This window comes from Gopherus flavomarginatus, chromosome 2 (genome assembly GCF_025201925.1).
Source record: "Gopherus flavomarginatus isolate rGopFla2 chromosome 2, rGopFla2.mat.asm, whole genome shotgun sequence".
NCBI classification, from domain to species: Eukaryota; Metazoa; Chordata; order Testudines; family Testudinidae; genus Gopherus; species Gopherus flavomarginatus.
The window spans coordinates 34,810,333-34,838,213 of NC_066618.1; the positions used below are offsets into that span (position 1 = coordinate 34,810,333).

A 27,881-nucleotide genomic window follows, 5' to 3' on the forward strand; every position below is an offset into this window, starting at 1 on the left:
AGTCCCTCCTATGGTGGCTCAACTCACAAGTAGTGTGCATAGGAGTACCCTTTTCCAGGCCCTAACCCTTGCTGTCTCTAGTCACGGATGCGTCAGCAATGGAATGGGAGGGCACGCCTAGGGAGACTCAGGATTCAAGGCCTCTGATCCTAAGCAGTTTTGCTGCACATCAACATCAGAGAGCTAAGAGCAGTTCGCCTTGCTTGCCAGACATTCCAAACCCATTTGGAGGGCAGATGTCAGTATTGACCGACAATACAACAGCGATGTTCTGTATAAACAGACAGGGTGGTGCTCACTCCTCTCCTCTATGCCAGGAAGCCCTCAAACTCTGGTACTTCTGCATCACTTATTCAATACATCTAGAGGCATCGTACCTTCCAGGCTCTTGGAAGAAACTGGACGAACATCTTAGCAGGTACTTTCAGAACCACAAGTGGTCTCTCCACCCAGATGTTGTCAATATCTTCCAACGGTGGGAAGTTCCCCAGATAGACTTGTTCACAGCCAGGCGCAACAGGAAGTGTCAGCAATTCTGCTCCTTCCTGAATCAGAGCTGGGGCTTGCTTGTGGAGGCTTTTCTCCTCCCTTTGAAGGACCACGTGCTATATGCGTTCCTGCTTGTGCACAGGGCCCTGCTAGAAGTCAGAAAGAGGGGGCATCGATTATATTAATAGCATCAGCATGGCCCAGCCAGCACTGATTCACCACACTTCTAGACCTATCAGTGGACATCCCAATGACGACTGCCACCTCCAGCATCCCAATCTAGAGTCTTTCCACCTCATGGCATGGAAACTCCATGGTTTAAACCCCTTGGAGCTGGCATGCTCAGACCCTGTTAGAGGTCCTTCTTGGTAGCAGGAAACCATCCACTAGAGCCACTTATTTGCTAAGTGGAAGAGATTCTCTATTTGATCATTACAAAAGGACACTCCACCTTTGCAGTCATAGATTACCTTAATCCTCTACTATTTACTGCACCTGAAACAACAGGGCCTGTTGGTGTAGTCTATAAAGGTGCACCTGGCCGCCATTTTGACTTTCCATCTGGGTTCAGCTGGCTGATCAGTTTTTGTTAATCCCCTAGTTGGCTGCTTCCTCAAAGGACTGGATAGACTGTACCCTCAAGTAAGGCAATCGATGCCTGTGTGGGATCTCAACCTAGTGCTCTCAGAACTGATGCGGCCTCCCTTTGAGCCCCTAGCAACATGCTCACTCCTTTACCTTTCCTGGAAAGTAGCATTTCTGGTGGCTATAACATTAGCCAGGAGAGTGTCTGAGCTTAAGACCCTGACTTATGAGCCTCCATATACTGTCTTCTATAAGGACAAGGTGCAGTTGCGGCCCCACATGACTTTTTTTCTCTCAAAGGTGGTTTCCCAATTCCATGCAAACCAGGACACATTTCTCCCAGTTTTTTTCCCCCAAAACCGCATGCCAGCAACCAGGAGTGAATGTTTCATGCCCTGGATATCAGCCAAGCACTAGCCTTTTATATTGAGAGTAAAGACATTTTGAAAATCAACACAACTCTTCGTTGCAATTGCAGAACAGATTAAGGGACTTCCAGTGTTGCCTCAAAGAATTTCCTCGTGGATCCTGGTCTGTATCAGGGCGTGCCACGACCCAGCAAAGATACCTGCCTCCACACTGACAGCACACTCCACAAGGACACAAGCATCCTTGGCAGCGTTCCTAGGACAGGTTCCCATTAAAGACATCTGCAGGGCAGTGATGTGGTCGTCAGTCCACACCTTTATGTTGCATTACTCCATTACACAGCAAGCTAGGGACGATGCCGCATTTGGCAGAGCGGTGCTGAAGTCTGCATCTCTCTGAACTCTGACTCCTTCTCCTAGAAGATGCTTGGGAGTCACATACTTGAAATCGACATGAGCAAACACTCAAAGAAAAATGATTACCTACCTTCTTCTAACTGTTGTTCTTCAAATTGTGTTGCTCATGTCCATTCCAAGACCCACCTGCCTACTCCTCTGTTGGAATAGACCGGCAAGAAGGAACTGAAGAGGCGGTGGGTCATCAGGGACCTATATACACCACCATGAATGCATGATTCCAGGGGGCTCCACAGCCAATCCAACAGGTATCTCTAGGGAAAGAAACCTTCCAACGACTGTGCATGCAGCACACACACGCACACTTGGAATGGACATGAGCAACACATCTCAAAGAACAACAGTTATGAGAAGGTAGGCAACCATTTTTTGCTCCTCTCCAAATTTCCTAAAGCACATTTCGGTTAACTTTTTTTTTTTTTAAAACAGTGTTTGTAGTTAGTGACTCAGAAAAGTACAGTCTATTAAAGCAACGAGCAAGAAATAAAATACTTCTCCATTGTCAAACATAATTGACAATATTTAAATGAATGTGTACAATGATAAATAATTTATTGCAATAATTTTACTATGGTTAACCAATTGTTTTTTACATGCAGGGATTCTGATGTCTGGTGAGTTTGAATATAAAGGAGTGTTCAACCAAACTATGAACAGTCAAAAGTATAACTAGATCACATTTTTCAAGTAAAAGTTATGTGGCTAAAGAAATTGCACGTGTAACTCTATATAGCAACAAGAGAGCCACATAATGATACATGATACTACAAGAGATTCAAATTATAGAGGAACTTGAGTCTCCCTGTTGCGGGCCACTGGAGGCTATGCTTATACCTTTCAGATGAAAGTCAGTGCACACCACTTCTAAACACCTTCTCGCTATCCAGAAGTAAGCCACAAAAGTTATACAAAATTGGAGGAGATGATGGTGAAAAATGATCATTCAGGATGAGGGGTTAAAATTCTCAGCCTTTCTGGGACAGCTTATAATGTCGGTTCGTTTATGTGGTTAAAAAGGTAGATGTGCAATAACTGCATTTGGTTTCTTGCCACAAAAATAGATGATGGGAATTAATCTCTACTTAGAAGGGTCGTGATAAGAATATTAAACTAATTTGTATGTCTCTAGACCATGAAACATTTTCCTTTAGTATTTTGTCAAGAGTTGTGATCTTATTAGACTTTGACTTATGTTTTATATTTTTTCCCAAACATCCAAGTATACTGGATGTAGTGGATGGGATCTCATTGCTTTAGCGTGCTGAGCTGGGAGAGGTGCTCTGATGCTGTGTGCAGCAGGGAAATTTATAACTGACCTATCTAGCTTAGTAAGACTATAATAGGTTAGAAACATAGGAGAGTTAAAATTATCAAAGCATTTCCTTTTTACCTTGGAGGTGATTTTAAAAAAAAAATACTTTTTTTACAAGCCTGGATTTCTGTGCAAACCAGTTTTTGCACCAAGTGAATCCTGTATTCTTTATAAGGTGGACTGGGTATGGCTTAAAGGTGCAGAAAGCAGAATGCATGCAGCTCTGTGACTAATGGTGTCTGAACTGCTTTGCCTGCTTGTTTAAGTGGGTTGACTGCATATGTTCGGCAAAGGCTGTACACTTCCCAGAAAAAAACAGTTTAGAAACACAAGAGCAAAGAAGTAACTTTGCATTGCTGTAATGAACTTTAGCACAGTAGAACATTAATCCATTTTCCTGCATGCTGGCTCATCTCTGCAGGTTGTGCTCAAATAATGGCAGAAAAATAGGTTTAGGTTATTGGGGGAAAAATATATTTTGTGCCTGTGGAGTTGCATCAAGCAACTGAAGTGATAAGGTAATACGTGGAATTACAAGGTTCACTCAGCCTTGCATTCCAGAGGAGCTGGGAAATTACCAATGACTGTCTCCTACCACAAGAGAGCACTTTATATGAGAGAGGCTATAGACACTGTCAGACTAACTTGTACAGGAGTTTGCAGTTAACGCTATTTCTACGTTCTTCTGCTCTCAATATATGTTACTCTGAATATTAACATGAAGCTATGAACGTAGTGACTTTTTAAAAGAAAAATCCTCTTATAGTAAACAATTTTAAATCTCATGCCACAATTATCAGAGTACAACTTGTGTTTTGTCTGTTTCTCAGTATTTCATCATAAACTTCCTTCCCAAAAAGCTTTTCAGGATTTAGAATTTTTTCAAAATTCTGCCGCTGTTAAGCTTTAAATGACTTTGTTTGCAAGTGTTGTTGATCCTTCATGCATAGATCACCGTACAGCTTACTCAGCAGCTTCCTTCCTGTGCTAACTGCCTGGCTTTCTCACTTATTCAGGTCCTGCAGTAGATTGGTGGGCTCTCGGAGTTTGCTTGTTTGAGTTTTTAACTGGAATTCCACCCTTTAATGATGAAACACCACAACAAGTCTTCCAGAATATTTTGAAAAGAGGTAATTTATTTTCTCATCAAAACTGATGAATTCAAAGTTTGCTGTGCTATCTGAACTGCTGACAAGTCTGTGTCATTCTATTTGTAGATATTCCTTGGCCTGAGGGTGAAGAAACGTTGTCCAGTAATGCCCAAAATGCAATAGATATTCTTTTAACCATTGACACTACAAAGAGAGCTGGACTGAAGGGTCAGTATTTTATTAAACTTTTTTCATTTTACCTTTGTAATAAATTGGATATTTCAAAATGTCAGTCCCTGCTTTAGCACTGATCTTGAGTGCTAGAATATGTTACAAATTATGGTATCAACTATGCTATTGGTGTAGACTTTGTGCTGATAAAAGGTTTTATGCTGCTGAGTAAGGAAAGCAAATAATGACTTTTACTTTGTTTATATATTCACGCTGCTTGCAATTAATGTTTAACATTGTTTATGTGACTTTCCAAAGTGCAATCTATCCAGCTCTTACTGAAAACAGATATTTAGTGTCCAATTTGTCTGTCCTCCCAACAAAAGATTGTTGAGCTCCTGTTAGCGTATTGTCTGGCAGTATAATTCAATTGCTTTACATAGATCTTGGGAAAAGTGGGAGAAATCCTTGGAGAGGAACAATTGCTTTTGAGACCTCTGGAAGGATTAAATAGAGTCACATTAAAGTGATGATCCATAACAAGAACCAATGGCTGGAAGCTGAAGGCAGACAAATTCAAATTAGAAATAAGTGTTTACACAGTGATTTAACAGTAGAAGAAATTACCATAGGAAGTGGTGGATTTTCCATCTCTTGATGTCTTTAAATTAGGACTGGATGCCTCTCTGGAAAATAAGTTTTAGCCGAACACAAATTATTGGATTAAATACATGGATAGCTGGATGAAACATAATGGCCTGTGATATACAGGAAGGTAGACTTAAAAGATCTAATGGTCCTTTTTGGCCTTAAACTCTATGGAGACCTTTAGTTGTAGCTACCATTGCCATTAATAACACATTCTCTGTCATAACACAGTCAGAAGCCTGACAAGGTGAGGAATCCAAGGAACTTGGCTGCATCATTTGGTGCTGGTGGCCTGCTACAGTAATTTCAGTGATATTTTCAGCTGAGAAGTTAAAGAAAAGGTATTAGTTTCAAGAACACTAGTGTCCAAAGTTTGTTCCTTGATAAAGGATTGGACTGCAGCTTATTGCCAGTACCTCTCCTTTTTAAGGGAGACATTAACAATCCTTTAAGGGCCCAGGCATTCTCCCAGCCTTTTAGCTTTAAAGCAGAGTCCTCAAATTTTTGACATATAACAGTTCTATTTCTCTGACATCAACTTGCCCACATTTCACACACTGTATTTTGTTATACATTTAGTAACCTGGCTAGTACTTGACAATATGTGTGTAGAGGAAGAGTTCAAAACCTTTCAGAATTGGTGTTCTGAGTCTTCCCCTGGGGCAGGGCCGGTGCAAGGATATTTTGCACCCTAGGCGAATCTCTCTCTCTCTCTCGGGGCAAATACCAATGAGCATTTATAGACCCCAGGGGCTGCTCCCCAAAGCAGGTTTCTTCCCCCCCCCCCCCCGAAATCCCCTGGAGGGTGCACAGCGCCCCTGGAAGCCCTCCCCACCCCACTCTGGTGGCCCCCGTCCCAAGTCCACTCACTGGTTTTGCTGGGCTTGGGCTGCTGCAGCAGCATGGCAGGGAGAATCCGCCTTCCAGAGATACTAGAGAGCCAGAGCATCCCGCTTGCAGTGGCAGCGAGCCCCGGCCATGGAGGAGCCGGTGCAATGCAGGGGGGCAGTAGCCCTGCAAAGGCACCACCATCCAGGAGCAGGCTTCCACCCCCCCCCCCCCCCCCCGCAGGCTGCAGCAGATGCATGCAGGTGCTAGCCCCCATGCGCCCCCAGCTTCCCCCTCGCCTAGGGTTACCATATTCAACAATCAAAAGAGGACGGGAGAGCCCCAGAACCCGAGCATGGTGAGGAGGGAGCCAGGGGGCGCGCCTGCTCCCGGTCTGGGGTCCCAGCCACACTCAGCCTCCTGCCAGCCTGGGGTTCCGTTCACTCAGCCGGCAGCAGGCTGAGCGGGGCCAGCAGCCAGGACCCTGGCTGGCCGCCACATGCCAGGCAAAATCGGCTCACGCGCCACCTTTGGCACACATACCGTAGGTTACTGACCCCTGGATTAGGCTAATAGATGTTCAGAGGAATCCAATTTGAGGAGGGAGGCCTGCTAGTGAATCACCAATCAGATTACAGGATTTTCTGATTATCCTGCCTCCAGCAGCTTTGGAGGAGGAACTCCATGGTCTGTGGTTTCTTGATCAAACTAGAGTAGGTTTTCAAGTAAGTGGAATTAAAATTTGTCTCTGCAGATGCCCTATCTTGAGAAGTGATTTTTCCATTTCTTGTATGATGGCTATTATATCACATTTCATACCTCTTTTGATCCAGCATCTGTGCCAAATGTAAAATTGCTCTCTATAACTGAGGAAAAGATTAGTTTGCGTCGGAGTAGTCTGATCCCACTGGGGGTTGTTGGTTGACTTTCGTCACAGGAGTATCAAGTAAACCACTACTTTCAGTCAGTCTTAAAAGTGAAGTGACTATGTTTCATCATCATCTTTGTCAGTCATGCTAATCTGTGTGCAAATATGTCTCCTTGGCTAAACACCATTTGATCTGTCACAGGCTTTTGAATGTCCAGAAGGGTAAAACACACCCAAACAGCTAACTGGCATCATGTCAGTGAGGTGAGTAAACTGGTTGTTCAGAGAACAGTCTTAATGTTTTGTGTAAACTTTTTTGTTTTAGAGCTGAAACATCATCTCCTCTTTCATGGTGTAGACTGGGATAATCTTCAGAATCAAACTATGCCTTTCGTACCTCAGCCGGTTGATGAAACAGATACCTCCTACTTTGAAGCTAGAAATAATGCTCAGCATCTGACTGTGTCTGGATTTAGCTTATAGAATTGAGAAAATGGATCTTTGTCCATGGTTTTGCACATTTGTAAACTACCGTTTAACACTAGTTTGGTCTTGGTTTTCTTACCAAACACAGTTTTTAAAACAGTTGATCAGTCTGCTTTTAATTTGTATATCCTTTGTCTAAAACAAAACCACTATACAAAATGTTCATTAATTCCAAATGGCTTCTTGTTTTTCATTTAGCCTACTTTCTGCACCTTATTGAGAGCCTGAGTATGTATTTGTAAAGTTAGTAATGTCACTTTCACACTTGGCAAAATATTTCTCTTGCTGCTGTGGAGTACTTCCAATTTGTTGGGGCTATTTTGCAATTAAACACAACTGAGTGGGGGCATAAAATGCATTATTTATCTGTCTGGGGTTCAATATGTTCATAGTCACATTTGGGATAGGAACTTTCAGACCAATTTGGAGCTGCATCCATAGGGAAAATGGAAGTTTTTACACTGCTGTGAAACCTAAAAAACATCTTATCCCTCTGAATTACTCCTTAGTGGGAAGAGAAAAGAGATGTTTTTGGCATTCCTAGATCACATACACTGCCTGCTCGGCTGCTGGTTGTAAAACTTAACTGTATTTTTGCTGCTAACATTTTTCCCCTGGCAAATGCACAGAGTTAAGGAAGCTTATAGCAAGTTAAAAAAAAACAGACTTTTTGTTTAAATTGTCATACTGAAAGGACTTTGAATGTGTTATGGGATGATAGACTGAACAGTATTTATTTTAAATTTACAAGATCTCTGTGTGTGTGTATGTGAATATATATGAATATATATGACTTCTTTTCTGTGTTTCTGCCAGATGTTAAAAAAAATCTTTGCTAATGAAAACATGAATTATGTATATTAAAGTCTATATAATGTGTTGCAAATTGATTAATTTGAGAACATCATAAATTCAATTTCAATAAAACTTGAGTTAAAATTAGGACTTTCAGTATTAAGCCTTTTAATGAGGGATCTAATCTGTATTTTAATATATTGGGAAAATACATAGAGATTATCTACTGCATTGTGGAGATTGTTACGTTTCTCATAATGCCTGATTTTTGTCTGTTAAAACTGTTTTCCTTTATCTTAGATGGAAATCACTATTAAACAAAATTTCTTTCTTTTAGTGCTTAAAATTTCATTCAATTCATTACAAGGTTTTTAGTTTCCTGCTTCAATGTCTGCTGTGGTGGGGGTGGGGTGGAAGATTCATGCTGTACCACGGTGTAATCCAGCTACAGTATCCCAAAACTGATCACTATGCTAGCAATCATCGTGTGGCTTTTCAGGGCGTTGCATGGAATTGACATTTCAGACAAAGCAAGTGGATTGATGACCATTCATTTCCCATGCTTCCTGGCACACAAGGCTAGTGAATGCAGCATGAACTAATCTAGAGTTGCCAGACTTCCTGCTCCAAATAGCCAAGAAGGGTGTGAGAGAGAAGAATCACCCTATGTGTTGTCCCAGAAGCCACACAAGAGATCGGACAGTTGCAAAATGTCACAAAATTACAATTGTCAAGACACGTTTGCATTGTAATTTACTGAGGACCTGTGAAAACATGGTATGATGAACACATTGGAATGTTGGGATGTCAGAAGCCACACTATAGTTCTTGACGCATTGATTGAAATGTCCCCCAATTTCTGCATATTTGCAGATCACTGAATCTAGTTTGTGCATGTAGCAGCAATTTAAATGGTGACAGTTTTCTAAATGTTGACTATTATAGGTATTTATTACTTCACATGATTAACAGAGGACTATTTCTGTCAGTGAGATAAAGAAGCTGCAGATCATAACAGGTCCTTTATTGTAAGAGAAATGTAGTATTTGTAGCCAAATACCTCAAACTCTCAAAAAAAAAAAACAAAAAAAACACAACCTGAGATGAAGTACAGCATCTGAAAATGTCATGAGATTAGTCTGGTTTTTCAGAAGTTAGGTGTGAGAAAACTAGTCTTTTTTAATGAGAAATACAGCTTTATGGTGCACTGTCATCTCTCCATAAGTCTATTAGCAAACTGTTCAAGTTGAACACCAAAACAAGTTTTTTAGTGTTCAGTTATTAATAGAAATTGAAATAGGATGTAACTGTCTATCATAATTAGTTCATGCTACTAGTGAGGGTTTTGGTTTTGTTAGGATGTTCTGTTGAATGCACTAGCTTATATGCATCAAGAAAATATTTAACAAATACCAAGATTGTCTAATTTATAAAGAATCACAAATTTATGAGCTTTTATTTAAAGACCTTTCAAATTAATTACAATGTGCATCATGAACTACAGAACTATTTGAAATGTTTAATCATCTTTTTACATAGTCTAATGCATTAATATAAAACTAGAAATCAAACCACTGTAAAACATGTATAAACAAGAACCCTAATATCTATCCATTCTGTTTCAAAAACTATCTCAAGGAACCCAATTTAAATGTTTATATATTTTACCAGAATAAAGCCTTGCAAGTCAAAATAATGACAAATGGGAATTTCAGTACACTGTATGTAAGTTTTGTAGATAAATCAGAGAGCCGGTATTAATATGAATGGTATGCATTCATTATAAAACATTTTTGCACAAGGTCATATTTTCCTTGGTCTGTACAGCTGCATAATGTGAATTCTCAATCTAATTCTATTAAATATCTTGATTTTTTGTTACTATGCAGACAATGGAATTAAGACTACATGTTGACTAAACAAATTGATCCAGCAAATACTTTCTTCAAAACTGTTTTAGCTTTATCCTTTTATCATGTATTGTTTCAAAGATTCATTGTTACCCATTTAACACCTCATTTTCCCATGACAGAAGCATAAAATGAGGTTTGGAGGCCTTGGATAAATTTAATCTTCCTGTAATCTCAATCATAAAACAGGCATTAGAAGAGGCTTTTGGTCCTTGGAAGCTGTGGAATGCTGCCTCTGGTCTGTTGTGCATTTGATAAGCCAGTTTCTTTTGAGGCCTCTTGGTTTCCATGCACTCCATATTTGTTCCTTAATCTATACACAATTCCAAAGCTTCAAGCTGACCTCAAAGTCAGCTCAGTTCATGTCAACTGGACACACAGTTAAGCTCAAGAAATGTCAAGTCCACTGAAATCGCTGTAGTTAAAGAGACATGGCTTTGAGGCACTTAGCTCTGTAGCCAACATCACTATTAATCAGACTCTGAGAAACTTTTCATCTATTATGGCACAGAGAGCTGGGGTCAAGAAGCCTTGGAATGTTGACTGTACCTTTTTCTGACTGAGCCCAGGCTTTAGTAACCATGAAACCCCAGACTCAACGATTAGAACCACTCCCATACCTGGGAGAACCTAATCCCTTCGCCTCTAGTCAGTTCTGGAACTCACTCACCATCATTTACAAATGAGCTCAGTGGAATCTTTTAAGCAGCTGATGTTTGTTCAAACTCTGACTGCTCATGGGCTAAATTTAACTGATTTGGTAAAATAAAACATTTTACTCTGTTTTCTGTTGAACACTGGAACCAGTCCTTTATGAAACTGTGACCAGCCAGCTAGCACTACACTTTCTTACCAGTTTGTTTCACAGTAGCTTGATGCTATTTCACTTCTTCTACCTACAGCCTTAGATTTCATGTTGACACTTCTCCCTTAAACTTTTTTGAAACCTGTATAATAAAAATAACCCTTTTAAAGTTCTCAGCAGGAGCACCCTTTATGTGTGCTAATAAGTATCATGCTGAGGTTCAAGTGAAGGACCAGTCTGAACATTTTATATAGTGTATGTGGTTGAGAGAAAGAAGTTTGTTACTGCACGTTTTGCTTCTGCCTCCAACCTCTCACCCCCATGCACTAGATTTAAATAACTACTTAGAACAGAGAGGGTCAGTAATGTCATTGCGGAAGAATCAATTTGCAATGTTTTATCTAAGTGATAAGATATTCTTCAAATGCTTTTATAAATTACTCTGCCCCTGTGCAGTACTAGTTTATTAATATTTTTCTGTCCTCTTCATGTGTAGGCACTGGGCCATTGGCCAATCGTGGCACCCTCTGCCCCTATTCTATACAGCTGGTAGGGCCTAGGCTTTCATTCATCATCTGCTGTGGACAGGGGAGAGCAGCACTACTGCTTCTGCCTTGATTACAGGGTCTTTAAGTCTTTTGCCTTCTGTGATTTTCTTGTGCCTTTCTCATATAGCAGGCTAATCTGGTCACAGGAGCTAGATTTGGTATTCTCCTTCAGTCCAAGGGTTGCTTGTTTGTATTTCTAATCATCATCTGCTAAACTCTTCCCCCTGCAACAGTCTCCTTCCCTGACATCAGTATGCAAGCTGCCACTGTTCCTATGTATCTATGGGAACCATGGCACGGAGCCATCTCTTGATTTGGCCCCTACTAGGCACTCTGTGCTGGAAGTACCACACCTTTACATGACAGTGTAGTTACTTTCATGAGATCTAAGTAAAATGGAAAACAACCTTCACTATCCACAAACCCAATTGTGGCTGCTGGCAGCTAACATTTGGACAGCACCAGTTGGAGTAGCATACTCAATTCCTCTAACCACTCTGATTCATTTAGAGAGGCTTTCAAGAATTAAAGCTATGATGCCCTTCTGTCATTTGTCTCGTAAACCAGTATCTCTGGCCCTGTGGAGTGGCAGAAAGGAGTCTGTTACAGGAAAAGAAAAACACTGCAGATGAGTAGGAAAGAGGCAAGAAAATGATCTATGGTGGGCCTTGTGGTTCCTCATTATAGCTGCTTGCTGGGTGGGGAGGTCTAGTCTCAGACTCCCACTTTAATCCAGTCAATTAGACCCTCAATGAGGTCTACAGCCATGTCTAGTGTAGGATATCTACCTACGCTGTTAGTGCTGCAAGAGCATAGGGAAGCAGCATTAGTGGAATTATGGTTTCACTTTGTATTAAAACTTACAGGAGCTTGCTTCTTTCCATGAAATGGTATGGTGGGAGGCTTGGTAGACACTTATGTATTTAATACAAAATGATGCAGTAGTAAAGCAGATATTCTGTGTGAGGAATGTTTCTAAATTTGTTAAAAAGATGAACTGAGTTACTTTGTGAAGGCACTAATAGCCAGAGAGAGACAAGCAGGGTACAATGGGTGTGGTCATCTGCACCACTATTTGCTGTAACTCAGGGTGCAGTCACACATTTTTGAAAAAACACGATAGAGTAATTAGCCTCTTCTTGCTCATAATCAATCTTAATTCTTTCACTGTCTATAATACGACAATCAACTATTTAAAATACAAGCAGACTAGCTTCATGGAGGCCTAGAATCTCAACCATAGCAAAATTTCTATTGTAGGATAGGTTTAATTCAGATTTAAGTTTTCAGCATGTCCAGTCATGCTACGTTTGTTTATATGTTACACCAAAACAGCTGCTTGTGAAGACATGATATCAGAGATGTTCTCTTGTCACTTTATTTAGTAACTCAGTTTTACATCAAAGATCAAGAGGAAGAAAAATTTTTTAAAGTATTTAAAGACAAGATTAAAATCATGTTCTGTTAAACATGGCAGAAACATTACATCCTGTAATTATATCTATTTTATACAGTGTAACTTGTATGAAAAGTGCTTTCCAAAACTATAAAATAAGAGACCTTACAGGGCAGAAAGCATGTCTTATCCCAAGAGACATTTCCCATGAGTTATTTGTAATGTATCACCCTGACTAAAGAATGAGACAGCAAAAAGTGTTTAAGATTCATATTTTAAATGTAGGTTATGGCATAATGGAATTTTTCTTCTCTTCATTGCAGATGCAAAGCAACCATTTTACTATCTAGGTCTGATTTCTTACTTTGTGCAGAAAGTATCTTAATATACTGCTCACCTTCTCATAGATCTAGACTATGTAACTTAGATACATTTTTTTTTAAATCAAACTGCAAAGCATACTTTGACCAAGCAAACTTCACAAGATTGTAATATATTCATGTTTATACTGATAAAATTTCTATGTATGAATAAATACCACTGGAAAGGATAATCAGCACCAAAATTAGCATATACATTTTGGAAAATATTTGAATGCAGTGGGAAGGATACAAGGAAAATATGGAAACATGTTTTCTCACGAGTAGGTTTTGGGGTGGGAAAAGGCCACGTAGATGTTGGGGCTAGATGAATTCATCTATCCTTTAAATAACTACTACATAAAATAATAGCTTACACGGGACTAAACTTTGTAAAATCTTACAAAATATTGGGTGTAGCTAGTTTTCATCTTGTATTTTAAAGCACTATGTGCATAAACTTCATGTCTCGGTTAAAATGAAACCAGTTAGCAGTAGAGAAAGATATATGAATGAAGAGTATTATTCAGCGCAGCTTCTCTCTATGGCTCCTTTACACCATACACTGCTCTCAACGTTATAATCAACAATCCCCATGTTACTACGGTCTCTCTAACATGCAAGATGCTAAAGTGGTTTTGGTTTACATATAATGCAATGAATGGCAGGATTATTCAGTCAAATATTTGATTCCACCTATGGCTGATGTACAAAGAAATGTACTCCACATCTGTCTAGCAGCAAAACAGACCAGTTGAGCCCTTCACAGCTACAACATTACATGCAGCCTTTCAGCCACCTTATAATGTACGCACAGGACTTATACTGTCTTCCCAGTCACTGCTTCTATCGTACAGTATGTAACATGAAAGAAATCTGAATTACTGCAATTGCAAAATCATCCTAATGTTAAAGTGACAGTTTTACAATTTTCTATTCCATATATACAGGATTTTTTTCTTTTTACAAAGCTGACATCCCCCTCATTATTAATTGCCATAAAAAAAATCAGTCACCTCTACAGAATACCCAGCCAGAAATCCGTTTCAAAAGATTAATAATTTAATGTTCATATGGTTTGAGGATGGGATAATTATTTATTTTACTTGTGATCTAGGAGCAGTGGATCATTCAAGTATCAGTAATGTTAGTCCTTAAGTAGTTAGCTCCCAGGTAGTGCAAAAAATTAAATTACTACAACCGAAGGAAGATTTAGCCATCACAGATCCTGAGGTTCTCATGTGAATTCTGAGTTTCTTCTCTCTCCAGGCTGTCCCAGTCCCAGTAGTCTTTAAGCAAAACCAAAAATTAAGTTCTCAGTTCATTTTCTAAAAGGAACCAAACATGTAATTAGCTTAACCCCACTTCCTTAGCTTTCGAAAAAAAAATTAGTGGTAAAGCCACTTAAAAACTTCCTTATGTAAGGACTTTTCACTTAAAACAGACATGATGTGAATACAAGCAATTAACATTATGCAACTAATTACACATTAAACCCCACAATTACTTGAAATTAGATATAACGTCCTCCCTTTACATACACTATACATTTCTTCACAGTACACATTTGTATATTAAACAGAAAAAGATGATCAGATTTAAGAATGGTGCATGGGTGCTAAGGGTCAATTGTTTTTCAACGTGATTAGATCAAAAGTTTCTTAGTTTACCAGTGATCAGCCTGGGTGGTTTAAAAAAAAAAAAACACACCCACAAAAACTGTAAGCAGGTTTTGGTTTTTTTTAATCATAATCCACACAGTTATTATATTTGGCTGTAACTATACCTTAAAAGAATCTGACACTGTAGGAGATCTCTCAATTAAATTAAAACAAAATACAAAAATAACGAGGCACAATAGCAGCACATTTTCTCCTCCATTACCACATAACTCAACAGTAAGCGTGTGTATGTGCGCACACATACACACACCCCACTCACATTTCCACCAACCAAAAGTAAAAAAAAATCCCTTCCAAAATCCCAGCCACCTCTGTGCTCCCAAAACAGATCAGCTTTGCAGCATACCTGGCAGATTAAGAGATTCAACTTCTGAATTCCAAATCCTTTCGAGTATAAAAATGCTACCCTTGTGCAACATGTCCATCCCCTCACCACACTATAGCTAAGATCCTCAGCACAGATCTTCCACATGGCAGTGCACTGCTCTTATACTAAACAGACAGGCTGTCCACTTTACTTCATTTGTTTGCTTTTGTTTTTTAAATTAGTATAAAAATAATAGAACAAAGCCTGTTGCCAATGATGTTACGGGAGTGTAATGCCCACGTAGTATACTTATATTTGAGGAAATGGGATAAGAGAACCTTTAAAGTGGCAGTGGCCATTTCAAGTTTATGCTAAAATGTGTGAGCAATGGTCATTTTTCAAAGTACAGATGTAGTTTGATCAAAGAATAATTTAACACAAATCTAGTGAGAGATCTGCAGAAAGATGTGGATTAAAAAGAGTTTAGGATAAAGGATAACACCATCCTACGACAATGAAGTCAGCAGTGAGGTCTGAGTCTGCATCTAGTGTTTAGAAAACACTAACTTGAGCTTTCCATGCTTAGCTAGAGAAGGGAAATAGAGGAGATTAAGCAGGGTTTGAAGGGTACTCCTCTTAATTAAAGCAGCGCTACTGTCATTTAGCTAAAGGAAGCAGAAGAGAAGCCCAAGATCACTTGATCAAAACAGAACAGACAGGAAGGTATTCAAAACATTGGTTATCAGTATAAAAGTAGTAATCCAGGTGCAGATGAGATGAAAGTGAGAGAAAGTAGCTAGAATAGGAAACTGAACATTGAATGCACTGGAATTCCGTAAAGGAACCATCTCCATTTACAGGGAGACATCTGTTTGCTAGGCAAGAACAGAACAACAAGAGGATACCAGAGACTCCTGCATAACAATGGAGGTGGTTCAGGAGGATATCATGGGCCACAGCCTAAGGATGTCAAGCAGATGGGAGCCAGCCAGCCTCAGGCCTGGTCTACACTACGTGTTTATACCGATTTTAGCAGCGTTAAACCGATTTAATGCCGCACCCATCCACACTATGATGCCCTTTAAATCGATATAAAGGGCTCTTTAAATTGGTTTCTGTACTCCTCCTCAACGAGAAGAGAAGCGCTAAAATCAGTATTATTATATCGGATTAGGGTTAGTGTGGCCGCAAATCGATGGTATTGGCCTCCGGGCCGTATCCCACAGTGCACCACTGACTGCTCTGGACAGCTATCTGAACTCGGATGCACTGGCCTGGTAGACAGGAAAAGCCCCATGAACTTTTGAATTTCATTTCCTGTTCGGCCAGCGTGGAGCTCTGATCAGCACAGGTGACCACGCAGAGCTCATCAGCACAGATAACAATGCAGTCTCCTGAGAATAGAAAAAGAGCTCCAGCATGGACCACACGGGAGGTACTGGATCTGATCGCTATATGGGGAGAGGATTCAGTGCTAACAGAACTCCGTTCAAAAAGACAAAATGAAAAAACTTTTGAAAAAATTTCCAAGACCATGAAGGAGAGAGGCCACACCAGGGACTCAGTGCAGTGCAGAGTGAAAGTGAAAGAGCTCAGACAAGCCTACCAGAAAACCAAAGAGGCAAACAGAAGGTCTAGGGCAGGGCTGAAAACATGCCGCTTCTACGCTGAGCTGCATGCAATTTTAGGGGGCTGCGCCACCACTATCCCCCCACCCCGTCCTTGGATTCTGTGGTGGAGGTTGTAATCTCAGCCATGCCTGAGGATTATGCGGATGGGGAAGGTGAGGAGGAAGAGGACGACGAGCTTGAAGAGAGCACACAGCACTCTGTTAGCCCCAACAGCCAGGAGCTTTTTCTGATCCAGACGGAATTACCATCCCAGCCCTCCCAAGCCACTAGCCCAGACAGTGAAGCCATGGAAGCGACCTCTGGTGAGTGTACCTTTGGTGAGTGTACCTTTGTAAATATAAAACATGGTTTAAAAGCAAGCTTTTTTTAATGATTGATTTGCCCTGAGGGCTTGGGATGCATTCGCGGGCAGTAAAGTTACTGGAAAAGTTTGTTAACATGTCTGGCGATGGAGCGGAAATCCTCCAGGGGCACCTCCATGAAGCGCTCCTGGAGGTACTCCAAAAGCCTTTGCAGAAGGTTTCTGGGCAAGGCAGCCTTGTTCCGTCCACCATGGTAGGACACTTTACCACGCCATGCATGTAGCAAGTAATCGGGTATCATTGCATGACAAAGCATAGTTGCATATGGTCCCGGTGATTGCAGACATTCAAGAAACATCCGTTCTTTATCTCGCTCTGTTATCCTCAGCAAAGTGATATCATTCATGGTAACCTGGTTGAAATTCAGGAATTTAATTAAGGGGACGGAGATGGCCTTTTTCCTACAGGGTTGTTTGCCTGTTGCTTACAAGAAATCCTTCCTTGCATGTAGCCAAGCAGGGGGAGGAGAGGAAGGATAGCGCTGAGCTTTCTCGCGTTTGGCTAGCAAGAATCTTCCCAGCTACCAGCCACGCGGTGGGGGGGTAGGGGGGTGATTAGCAGTGATCTTCCATGATACCAGCCATGCGGTGGGGGAAGGGGGTAAAGCGATCATCCTAGAGAATTGGAGGGGGGGTGGGGGTGGCTTCTGTGAATGGAAGTGAAGGCTGCTGAAGCCGAAAGACAATGGCTTACCATGGCCGCATGCAAGCTGAATTCTGATGCCCGGACCTGCGTCTGTGAGATCTGTAACACCAGAGCCCAGGCCCTCAAAGTTAAGATGCAAAATGCGACCTTGTAATGAAATCACATGTGCTGTGTAAGGTGAATAGTGTTGTTCACTGTGAAAGAGTATAACCACTGTTCTGTAAAATGTATCTTATTAAATACTTCTCTCCCTTTTTTCCCTCCCTCATGCAGCTGCACATTTTTCAAGCCTCCCTACTCCATCCCGAAGGCTAGCTCAGATAAGGCGGAGGAAGAAGAGGATGCAAGACGAAATGTTCTCTGAAATCATGGAAGTAACCCGCAATGAAAGAGCTCATCTGAATCAGTGGAAGGACATGGTATCAAATTACAGGAAAGATGCCAGTGAACGTGAGGACAGCAGAGACGCTCGAGATGAGAGATGGTGGTAGGAAGATCAGAGGTGTAGGCAGGAAGATCAGCAGTGGCGGAATGAAACGCTGGGGCTGCTGCGTGATCAAACTGACATCCTCCGACGTCTGGTGGAGCTTCAGGAAGAGCAGCGAGGTCACAGAGTGCCGCTGCAGCCCCTGTGTCACCACCCTCAGTACTCACCAGGTTCCATATCTTCCTCACCCAGACGTGTAAGAACGCCTGGGGGAAGGCTTCGTGCACCCACCCACTCCACCCCCGTGTACAGCCCAACCAAAAGGCTGTCATTACACTGAAATGATTTCAGTGGCGTTTTCCTTCCCTCCTATCCTCCTCCCAAACCGCACTCGGGCTACCTTGCCAGTTCTCTCCCTCTTTTTATAATGAGCTTTTTAATAAAGAATACATGATTTTTAAATGATAGTGACTTTATTTTCTTAAGCAAGCTGTAATCGAAGGGGGAGGGTGGGTTGCTTACAGGGAATGAATCAATCAAGAGGGGGGGGTTCATCAAGGGGAAACACACACAGCAGTCACACCGTACCCTGGACCGTGATGAAACTCGTTTTCAAAGCTTCTCTGATGCGCACCGCTTCCCGGTGTTCTCTTCTAATCGCCCTGGTGTCTGGCTGCGTGTAATCAGCGGCCAGGTGATTTGCCTCAGCCTCCCACCCTGCCATAAAGGTCTCCCCCTTACTCTCACAGAGATTGTGGAGCACACAGCAAGCAGCAATAACAAAGGGGACATTGGTTTGGCTGAGGTCTGAGCGAGTGAGTAACATTCGCCAGCGCGCCTTTAAACAGCCAAATGCACATTCTACCACCATTCTGCACTTGCTCAGCCTGTAGTTGAACAGCTCTTGACCACTGTCCAGGCTGCCTGTGTATGGCTTCATGAGCCATGGCATCAAGGGGTAGGCTGGGTCCCCCAGGATAACTACAGGCATTTCAACATCCCCAACAGTTATTTTCTGGTCTGGGAAGTAATTCCCTTGCTGCAGCAGTTTAACCAGAGCAGTGCTTCTGAAGATGCGAGCGTCATGAACCCTTCCTGGCTATCCCACGTGGATGTTGGTGAAACGTCCCTTCTGATCCACCAGTGCTTGCAGCACCATTGAAAAGTACCCCTTGCAGTTTACGTACTGGGTGGCCTGGTGCGCCGGTGCCAAGATAGGGATATGGGTTCCATCTATCATCCCCCCACAGTTAGGGAATCCCATTGCAGCAAAGCCATCCACTATGGCCTGCACGTTTCCTAGAGTCACAACCTTTTGTAGCAGCAGCTTAGTGATTGCTTTGGCTACTTGCATCACAGCAGCCCTCACAGTAGATTTGCCCACTCCAAATTGATTCCCGACTGACTGGTAGCTGTCTGGCGTTGCAAGCTTCCACAGGGCTATTGCCACTCGCTTCTCCACTGTGAGGGCTGCTCTCATCTTGGTATTATGGCATTTCAGGGCAGGGGAAAGCAAGTCACAAAGTTCCATGAAAGTGCTCTTACGCATGCGAAAGTTTCGCAGCCACTGCGAATCGTCCCACACCTGCAAAACTATGCGGTCCCACCAGTCTGTGCTTGTTTCTCGGGCCCAAAATCGGCGTTCAATGGCTAGAACCTGCCCCATTACCAGCAGGAGCTCCAAAGCGCAGGGGTCCGCAGTTAAGGAGAATTCAGTTTCCATGTCCTCATCACTCTCGTTGCCGCGCTGCCGTAGCCACCTCCTCCTCCTCGCCTGGCTCTGCAGTTCACTGTTCACCACAGACTGCACGAGAATGCGTGAGGTGTTTACAACGTTCACGATCGTGGTGTTGATCTGAGCAGGGTCCATGCTTGCAGTGCTATGGCATCTGCACAGTTCACCCAGGAAAAAAGGTGCGAAACGGTTGTCTGCTGCTTTCACTTAGGGAGGGGTGAGGCTGTACCCAGAACCACCCGCGATAATGATTTTTGCCCATCAGGCACTGGGCTCTCAAACCAGAATTCCAAGGGGCGGGGGAGACTGTGGGAACTATGGGATAGCTACGGGATAGCTACCCACAGTGCAACACTCCAGAAATCGCGCTAGCCTCGGTCCATGGACGCAAACCGCCAAATTAATGTACCTAGTGTGACCGCATGCAATCGACTTTATACTATCTGTTTTATAAAACCGGTTTGTTAAATCAAATTTATCCCGTAGTGTAGACATACCCTCAGATATATAAGGGTACTCATTGGAATTGGTATGTTGTTTCGTTTTGCACAACATACATGGTAGCTAATTTTGAATTTCTTGCTGAACATCCATTCTGTTCCTCTTTGGGAGCAAAATCACATATCTTCCCACTCCAGTCTCTTCCAAAGCCTCTGGTACACGGTTAGATTGAGCACCCCATCCTTAGCACTGGGAGTTTCACTGGTACTTAGAGTAGAACTTTCAGCAGGTTACATCCTGGATAGTGAAAGCTCATTAAAATGTAGGATTATTTAGGGGCACTAGCTATAAATCTACTAAATATTTTGACACTGCCCATGTCCTCTATTCATGTTATACAAGCCTTGTGCAATGTAAGACTATGTTCATCATTGTTTATGAATGCAAAATCTTCGTTTGTGCTCATCCCTATGTGTAGAGTAGTGTACTGTCTAAAAAATTAAAACTTGAATATACAAGCACATGCTCTGCTGAGTAAAAGTATACAAGTAAATCTTCACCTTCGCCTTCTTTGAAAGTATACATGCACCAACCACTGGGCAACGAAGGGCCATACAACAGCAAAGGCTAAAGTGCCAGGAGAAATATCAAACGGCCACCACGATGGTCTCTAAGCAAAAACAAAACACAAATTGTAGCCTCCAATTTGTACCAGTACATTTGATGCTAGTACATAACACACTTTAAACACTACTGGCTCAAAGTGCAAAAAATTAGAAACTTGCATAGCAGAAGGAAATAGTTTACACTTAATTTTAAAACTGATTTATTGAATAATTTCTTCAGAGACTAGATTATAAGAGCTCTATTTTACTCCTTCTAGTTCAAGGGAAAGGCAAAATTTAAAGCATGTAAGAAATCTAAAGCCATTTTATCTTGTTCCAAACATTGCCTTTTACAAATATGGAAGAAAATCTTACCTTAACAGATGAGGCAGGTTGTAAATTTGACTGTAGCGTCACAGATCTTGCCTTTAAATACAAACCAAGGCTAGTTAAGTATCAAAATGTACTCTCTGACCTCAGATGGAAATTAATACAAATTTCTATAGGAATGCATTGACTTGCAACAGAAGGACCAACTAATATAGTTAACTTAATGTGTAGAAGCGATACAAACTCTATTATGGTGGAGACTAGATACAACTACACTTCACAGTTCAAAATAAAAGATTTGAAAATTTCTTTAATAACTTATAGACCTAATTCTTACTGTATCTTAAAAAGCATAGAAACTATCCAAAATATATCCTTGAGAAAGAACTTTTCAAGGCATAGCCAGTTAAGCAACATGGGTTGATTTTTCTTTAAATATAACTTCCCAGGAAAAAATAGATAATCTGGAAAAAGTTTTACCTGGGAGGCTGTTAGTGCCTCCAGCGTATGCAGTCTCTGAAGGACGTTCTGCATGTCTTCTTGTAACCTCATGAGCACTACTGCAATTTGTTCATTGAGGCTGCCCCTTGGTGCTCTGTCTGACCCCCAGCGTTCTCCATCCCCTCCACTGCCCATCTGTCCACCTTGAGCACCATCACCCAGAGGCTGCATCCTATGCCCTAAGTTTTTGAGGAAAAAAACAAAACAGAGAGAAGCTATTGCCTCTACTGAAAATGTTTGGTTATACTGCTTTATCATCATTTCCCACTTCCCCAACCAAGGGTAACACTTGTATCCCCTATTTAACTCTAAGTTCTTGTACAAAAGAACCAGGATGTTATTACAGCAGTATTTGTGATGCTATCGTAAAGGGTCTATAACTATAAACGTCATTTGCAGGATCTTCTTCTTTGAGTCCCATCAGTCAGCTCAACAGTGATAATGAGACCAGATGAAATCTTTCAACCATTTTCTGTCTTTTACCAGCATCATGGCTTTGTTTATCTTTAAACCTTTTTATTTTATGTCATTCTTCACTTTGTCTATCCAATGCCTCCTTAGACAACTTCTATTTCTAATTTCTTGCACACAGGTATGTATCCCCACATCTGGTATCCTTTCCAGGTCCATTCATGACACATCTAAGACCACAGTAGTCTTTCTTGAATCTTCCATAACAGAGTTACTTCTTGCCTGAGCCATTTTCTTATCACTTCATTTTTCTTATTCTGCACTCTTGACACACACAGTATTCCTCTCAGCCAGTTCATTATGTTCGTCGGCTTTCCTCATATTCCAACATTCTGACCAATATAATAGTATCAGCATGACAGCTGCCTCATATATGCTGTCATATTTTTATCTAAACGTCTTTGCCTTCCAAATCTTGCAGAATTTTCTAAATGCAGCAGTGGCTAGTCTGATTCTTCTTTTCATGGCATCTTTGTGATTTCCATTCTCTGATATTAGTCCTCCAAGATACACAAATGTTTCCACTTGGTTCTAGTTCTTGGTCTCTGATTTTGATCTTTACCTCTTCTTATCTTCCAGTTGCCATAGTTTTTGTCTTCTCCATGCTTATCTTCAATTTGAATTTTCTGCTTTCCCTGTTTACCTTGTCAGTTATTCTTGAAAAATTCTCCTTGGTCAATATCATCTGCAAATCTAGGGTTATTCACTGTCCTCCCACATAAGATGACTCCTCTAGTTTAATCACTCAGTGCTACAGCCCTTTACTGCTTCCAATACTAAGTTTAACAAATCTGGGGATGGAGTGAGACACAGATACACATTTACATTCATCCTGATGACTTGATATTCATGCTTACATGAATTGCAGCCTAGTGTATAAAGAAACCATACAGTACAATGCTGGGTATGAAAACTTCATGCAGATTTCAGCAAAGTTCCCTAAGCTAAGCAGTGATCCTTCTGCCCAGTTGAACAGAGACAGTGAGGCCCATCCTGTCATCAAGGGTAGGTGAGGAAAAACTAGGGAGGTCTTTCATATATCCAAATGGAATGTAGAGGACACTTTGGGACAGTGAGGAAGGCAGAAAGGGGGCAAAAAAAAAAGACATTTGCATCAAGCTTAATTTTGTCTTTAAATATTTTGAGCTTAGTCTATTGAGGTTCTGCTAGGAAGTAGAAATCAAGAAAGGAGGTAGGATAAATAATCACATACCATATCCATTCTAGTTTTTCAATCTAGAGATAGTGTAAGGATTCTTAAAAATCTCTGCTAATGAGAGTCTGTAATGCCAGTTGGGAAAAAAGAAGAGGACCAGCTGTTGTGATTTACTTAAAAAAACCAAAAAAAACACATGACTATTATACAAGCAGCAAACCTCAGCAAGGAATTTTCACATATCGCATCATTTGCTCATTTCACAGTGTTTTCTAAAAACCTGTAATTATCATTCATACACATTTCTTCAAAGTTTCCGATGAACAAACTGGCTTTAACATTGGCCACATTTAAACCAATGGCAGGTAGAAATGCAAATTTTTAAAGAGGAAAAGAGTGCTGCTTCCATATCATAATTCTCAATATTGTTAAAAATCAACACAGGTAGTAAGAGGTTGGGGGACGTCCCTCATATATTGAAGATTTTGGCTACTAAATGACTGCCTCATATCTTAGTTATTTAGGCATTATATTAGTATAAGGCAAGCAGCTATGGCCAAAGACTGACCAAATTAAATACAATACCAAAAATGAATATTTTAATGAAGTGCTCCATTCTGATACAGTAAAAGTAAAAATACTTTAATGCTTAAAATGTACCTTGTAACTTGCAGAGAAACTCTCCTTTCTCTACATTTATAAATCTGGTTGAAGATGAAGTGAAAGATTACACTAGTAAAACAGAAGGGTGCGCTGAGTGATACTTGGAATTCAAGGTAAGCCAAATCAGAACAGTCCACTATTAAGCTCATGAGGCTGACTGAAGCACTCTCCAGTACAAGAACACACTTTTCTGACTCTTATTATGAATAAAATAAAATAAAAAGTACTCTAAATGCAAAGGTTAATTGTTACGACTGGAATTTAGGGGTGCAATATTTATTTATCCAGTTATGGAAGAAGGTGGGATGAAAACATTATACAGCATTGCTGCCTTATTGTTCAATCTTGACAAATGACTCAGCTGATCTATATGCAGAAGTATAGTGAGATAAATACAAATGATGCACACACAGTACCTCTCCCTCTTCTGACTCCATGGAAATCCACCTTTTCTCCACCTTTCTTCTCTTTGTGAGGGCCTCCATTGCTGCTTTTGCCATCTTCTCCCCCACACTTGACTTCACCTTTTCCTTCAACTGCTGCCTCTGTTATATCCTCAACTCTAAAATTTTCAGAGGGCAGGTAAGCATGCTCAGGAAAACCAGCATTTTCCAATAGATGACTGTGATCTACTTCCAAGAAATGGGATGAATGCTGTAAAGGTCCTTTGGCTGATGTAATCATTTCCAAGGGCTACAAATTAACAGTAGCATCTAGTTAATCTTAAAGTATGTGTTCTGTAAAATCTGACCGTTATCAAATAAAAGATGAAGTGTCCTCTATCCATCTTTTAAAAAAAGAGCTTCCCCATTGTTAAGGTTTTGCTTTCAATAGAAGCAATCATCACCCTACAGGAAGTTTTTAGTATTTTCTCGATGTCCTTTTCAGGATAGAAAGACTACTTTAGAGGTAAGGGAAGATTTACCTTAATATACCTGTCGGTAAAATGGGGATAGCTTGTTTATCTACCATCTCAGAGGTATTGAGGTTCAGTGTTTGTAATTTGTAAAAAGCTTTAAATACTTAAAGCATTTTAATTAAATTATAAGAATTATTTAAATTCCAAATCATTCCATTTGGAAATAACAACAAAACTTATGTGCCTTCTTTTAGTTAGGATTAGTTATTAAAAATTTATGAATATTGTAACAGTTATCTTCAAAACACTGTTCAAGCTGTAAATTGCAAGCGAGGTTATTTTTAGATATTACATTATTAAATATTATATCTTTGTAATTACTAAAAGCTAAGCTTCAAAAAACAAACTGGACACTATTCAATTTCTCCTTTTAAGACTAGGGAATTCTGATATGAAAAAGTGCCCCGACTTCAGTTGGCTGGCCATCTTGTCAGAATGCAAATCACATGAGCCAGCTTGAATAGGCAGCAATTAAATTGCAGGTATATCAGGACATGCACTGTCATTCTGTTTAGGAGTATTTAGCTATCAGCTTACACCTTTCACAAAACAATCGTTGCTAATATCCTTTAATCAACTATCCTCTCCAAATTTGCAATATTATAGCATTTAGACTATACACATGTACACCTGCTGAAAGGCAAGCCATGCTGATAAAGGCCAGAGAAATGGATAGCAGATACAAACTCATTCCCAAGTTCACATGGCAGTTTGTACTGATACCTCTTTAGACATGTAACATATCCTGTCCAGTTTGAGGAGAATGTTTTACTGATCTGTAGTCGAGTCGTTTGAACTACAGAAGCACACGAGCCAAACAAAAAGACTAATGCAGTGTGATATTACCCCAAAAAATTGGCTAGAATTTTTTTTAAAACTGGTCCATCTTCAGAACTGAACTCAGGATGCCATTTATCCCATGGCCAATGTTACTTTCCTACCTCATAGGGTATTGTGAGGCACTCAGACAGTATGGTCAATGAGGATCATTTAATTTAGATAAGGAGAGACTAGAACATTTAATTAATTATTCATTTGAAATCAAAAAGGAAGCTCACACATTTTCACAGTAGAGCAGTGGTCCCCAACTTTTTTGGCTGGCGGGCGCCAGCCGAAGAACCACTGCAGCAGTGGAGCACCCACCGAAATGCCGCCAAATTTCAGCGGCATTTCAGTGGCGATGCCTCTCGATGATGCCGCTTGCCGTTAACAAGTGACGTCAAGAGGCGTCCCCACCAAAATTCAGGAGCGACGCCTCTTGTCAACGGCAAGCAGCGTCAGCGAGAGGCGTCCCTGCCGAAATGCCAGCGGGTGCTCTCCCGGGGGCCAGGACGCGGGCACCGCGTTGAGGACCACTGCAGTAGAGCATTAAATAATCCATGCACATCTTCTGTTGTTCCTGTTTATATAAACAGGAGTTGTGAAACTCAATACATTCCACTTTAAAAATTTACCCATTAGTGTGAAACTTCAGGGGGAGAGGGGGGGGTTTACCTCTTCTTGTCCAAATTGTTCCATAGAATCACAAAAAACTTCACTGTCTGAATCACTTGTCAAGTGCTGAATTCCTGAGACCTCTTCAACACTGTCTTCATTTGAACCTATATATAATTGATACACGCCCAAACAATAAATACAATAAGGCCAGTTCTGACAAAGAATAAGGAAATGACTCAATAGTCAAGTGAAATACACTTGACTCCATTTTGAATGTGGTAATCTTGCATCATAGAAGTAAAGATTAAGAATAGCGGTTACATAGTTACACGTTATAAAACTACTTTTATTGAGGAGGAAAAAAATAAGTTCAATACCTGGATGCTGCTTCTTTGAGTAGATGCAGCTGTGTATTTCACTTAGGTGTGTGCACACCAAGGCTGGAGAATTTTACACAGCAGTACCGATAGAGGGGTGGTGCTAGCTTCTCGTGGCCATAGCCCCTCCCCTGACTAGATGAGGTGGTTCTGCCCTGACCCAACCCCCTCAGTTCTTTCTTACTGCCCATGGCTGGAGTCAAGGCTCTGTTCAGTGACTTCTTTTCCTAGCAGTATATAGTTCATCAGTGATCCTAGTATAGGATTAGTTAGACTTAGTGTTACTTGTAGTTCCAGTGTTCCCTCATGATACCCTCACCAGGGTTTTAACATGGTCTGTCACAGGTGTGTGGGGAATCCCCAATAATGAGCAAGCGGTGCCTGCTGTGTCTAGGTGAAACCCACATCAAGGAGTGGTGTTCAATTTGCAGATTGTCCACGAAGCAGATTCAAGTGGCAAGGAATCTTCATCTGAAGCAGCTCCTGCTCAAAACAGGCCATGCAGTCTGCTTTGGCACTGAGTCCCTCGTCAGATCACAGGTTGCCCTCTGGTTCAGAGAATACTGCCACTTTGCATCCTGGAGCTGGTGCCTCTCTGAAGAGACAGAGGAGTCATTGTCCTTGGCAAACTCGATGGGGAAAGTCGCATAAGACCGTCCAAGTCCACTCCAGGTCCCATGGGGACTAGTCTCCCTCCTCCAGAAGGAGCATGGATCAGTAGAGGCTGAAAGGTGGTGCATGGGATGGAGCATCAACAACTCCCCAGCACCATGCAGGGAGGTCAGAGATTCTGTACCTTCACTCCAGTTCTGGCCCCAGTACTGACGAGGGTGATGCCAGCACCAGCTGCTTTCCTGGCGGTGGCATATCAGGCAGAAGTGGGTGTCCTCTGCCTTTCTGTCCCAACTTTTCTCTTGGTCCAGAACTTTTTCAGGGCTGTGTCCTTTACAGCCCTGTTGGCAGGGCAGGCTGCTGAACCTATGCGTCCGTTGGCGACGAACCCCAATGTTTCCCTAACACACTCAATGGAAATGGGGCCAAGGGAGCTCCTCAGCACCAGGTACTTCTTCAGTACCCCCATGGCTGGCACTGCCAATGTTGCTGTGGCAGCAGTCA

The 27,881-nt window shown here is 41.3% G+C and overlaps 2 protein-coding genes across 12 annotated transcripts in view; one reads left to right on the forward strand and one right to left on the reverse strand.

Moving 5' to 3' along the window:
* Positions 1-8,036, forward strand: part of MASTL (microtubule associated serine/threonine kinase like) — a 48,072-nt gene extending 40,036 nt beyond the window's left edge. For 3 of the 5 annotated variants that reach the window (XM_050939029.1, XM_050939031.1, XM_050939034.1), the window contains 4 exons: positions 2,459-2,473; positions 4,188-4,301; positions 4,389-4,490; positions 7,103-8,036. In XM_050939029.1, the coding sequence (XP_050794986.1) occupies positions 2,459-2,473; positions 4,188-4,301; positions 4,389-4,490; positions 7,103-7,260 (389 nt within the window). In that variant the 3' untranslated portion in view covers positions 7,261-8,036. The remainder of the gene's footprint in view (positions 1-2,458; positions 2,474-4,187; positions 4,302-4,388; positions 4,491-7,102) is intronic. The other 2 variants (XM_050939030.1, XM_050939032.1) reach the window with 1 other exon arrangement.
* The window catches only part of ACBD5 (acyl-CoA binding domain containing 5), a 66,432-nt gene that overhangs the window by 2,592 nt on the left and 35,959 nt on the right, over positions 1-27,881 (reverse strand). For 4 of the 7 annotated variants that reach the window (XM_050939111.1, XM_050939109.1, XM_050939107.1 and 1 more), the window contains 6 exons: positions 26,446-26,552; positions 24,449-24,725; positions 21,722-21,921; positions 21,287-21,337; positions 20,867-20,976; positions 12,677-14,365 (listed from right to left, as the gene is read on the reverse strand). In XM_050939111.1, the coding sequence (XP_050795068.1) occupies positions 14,314-14,365; positions 20,867-20,976; positions 21,287-21,337; positions 21,722-21,921; positions 24,449-24,725; positions 26,446-26,552 (797 nt within the window). In that variant the 3' untranslated portion in view covers positions 12,677-14,313. Of the gene's footprint in view, positions 1-12,676; positions 14,405-20,862; positions 20,977-21,286; positions 21,338-21,721; positions 21,922-24,448; positions 24,726-26,445; positions 26,553-27,881 lie in introns of those variants that run through there. The other 3 variants (XM_050939110.1, XM_050939108.1, XM_050939113.1) reach the window with 3 other exon arrangements.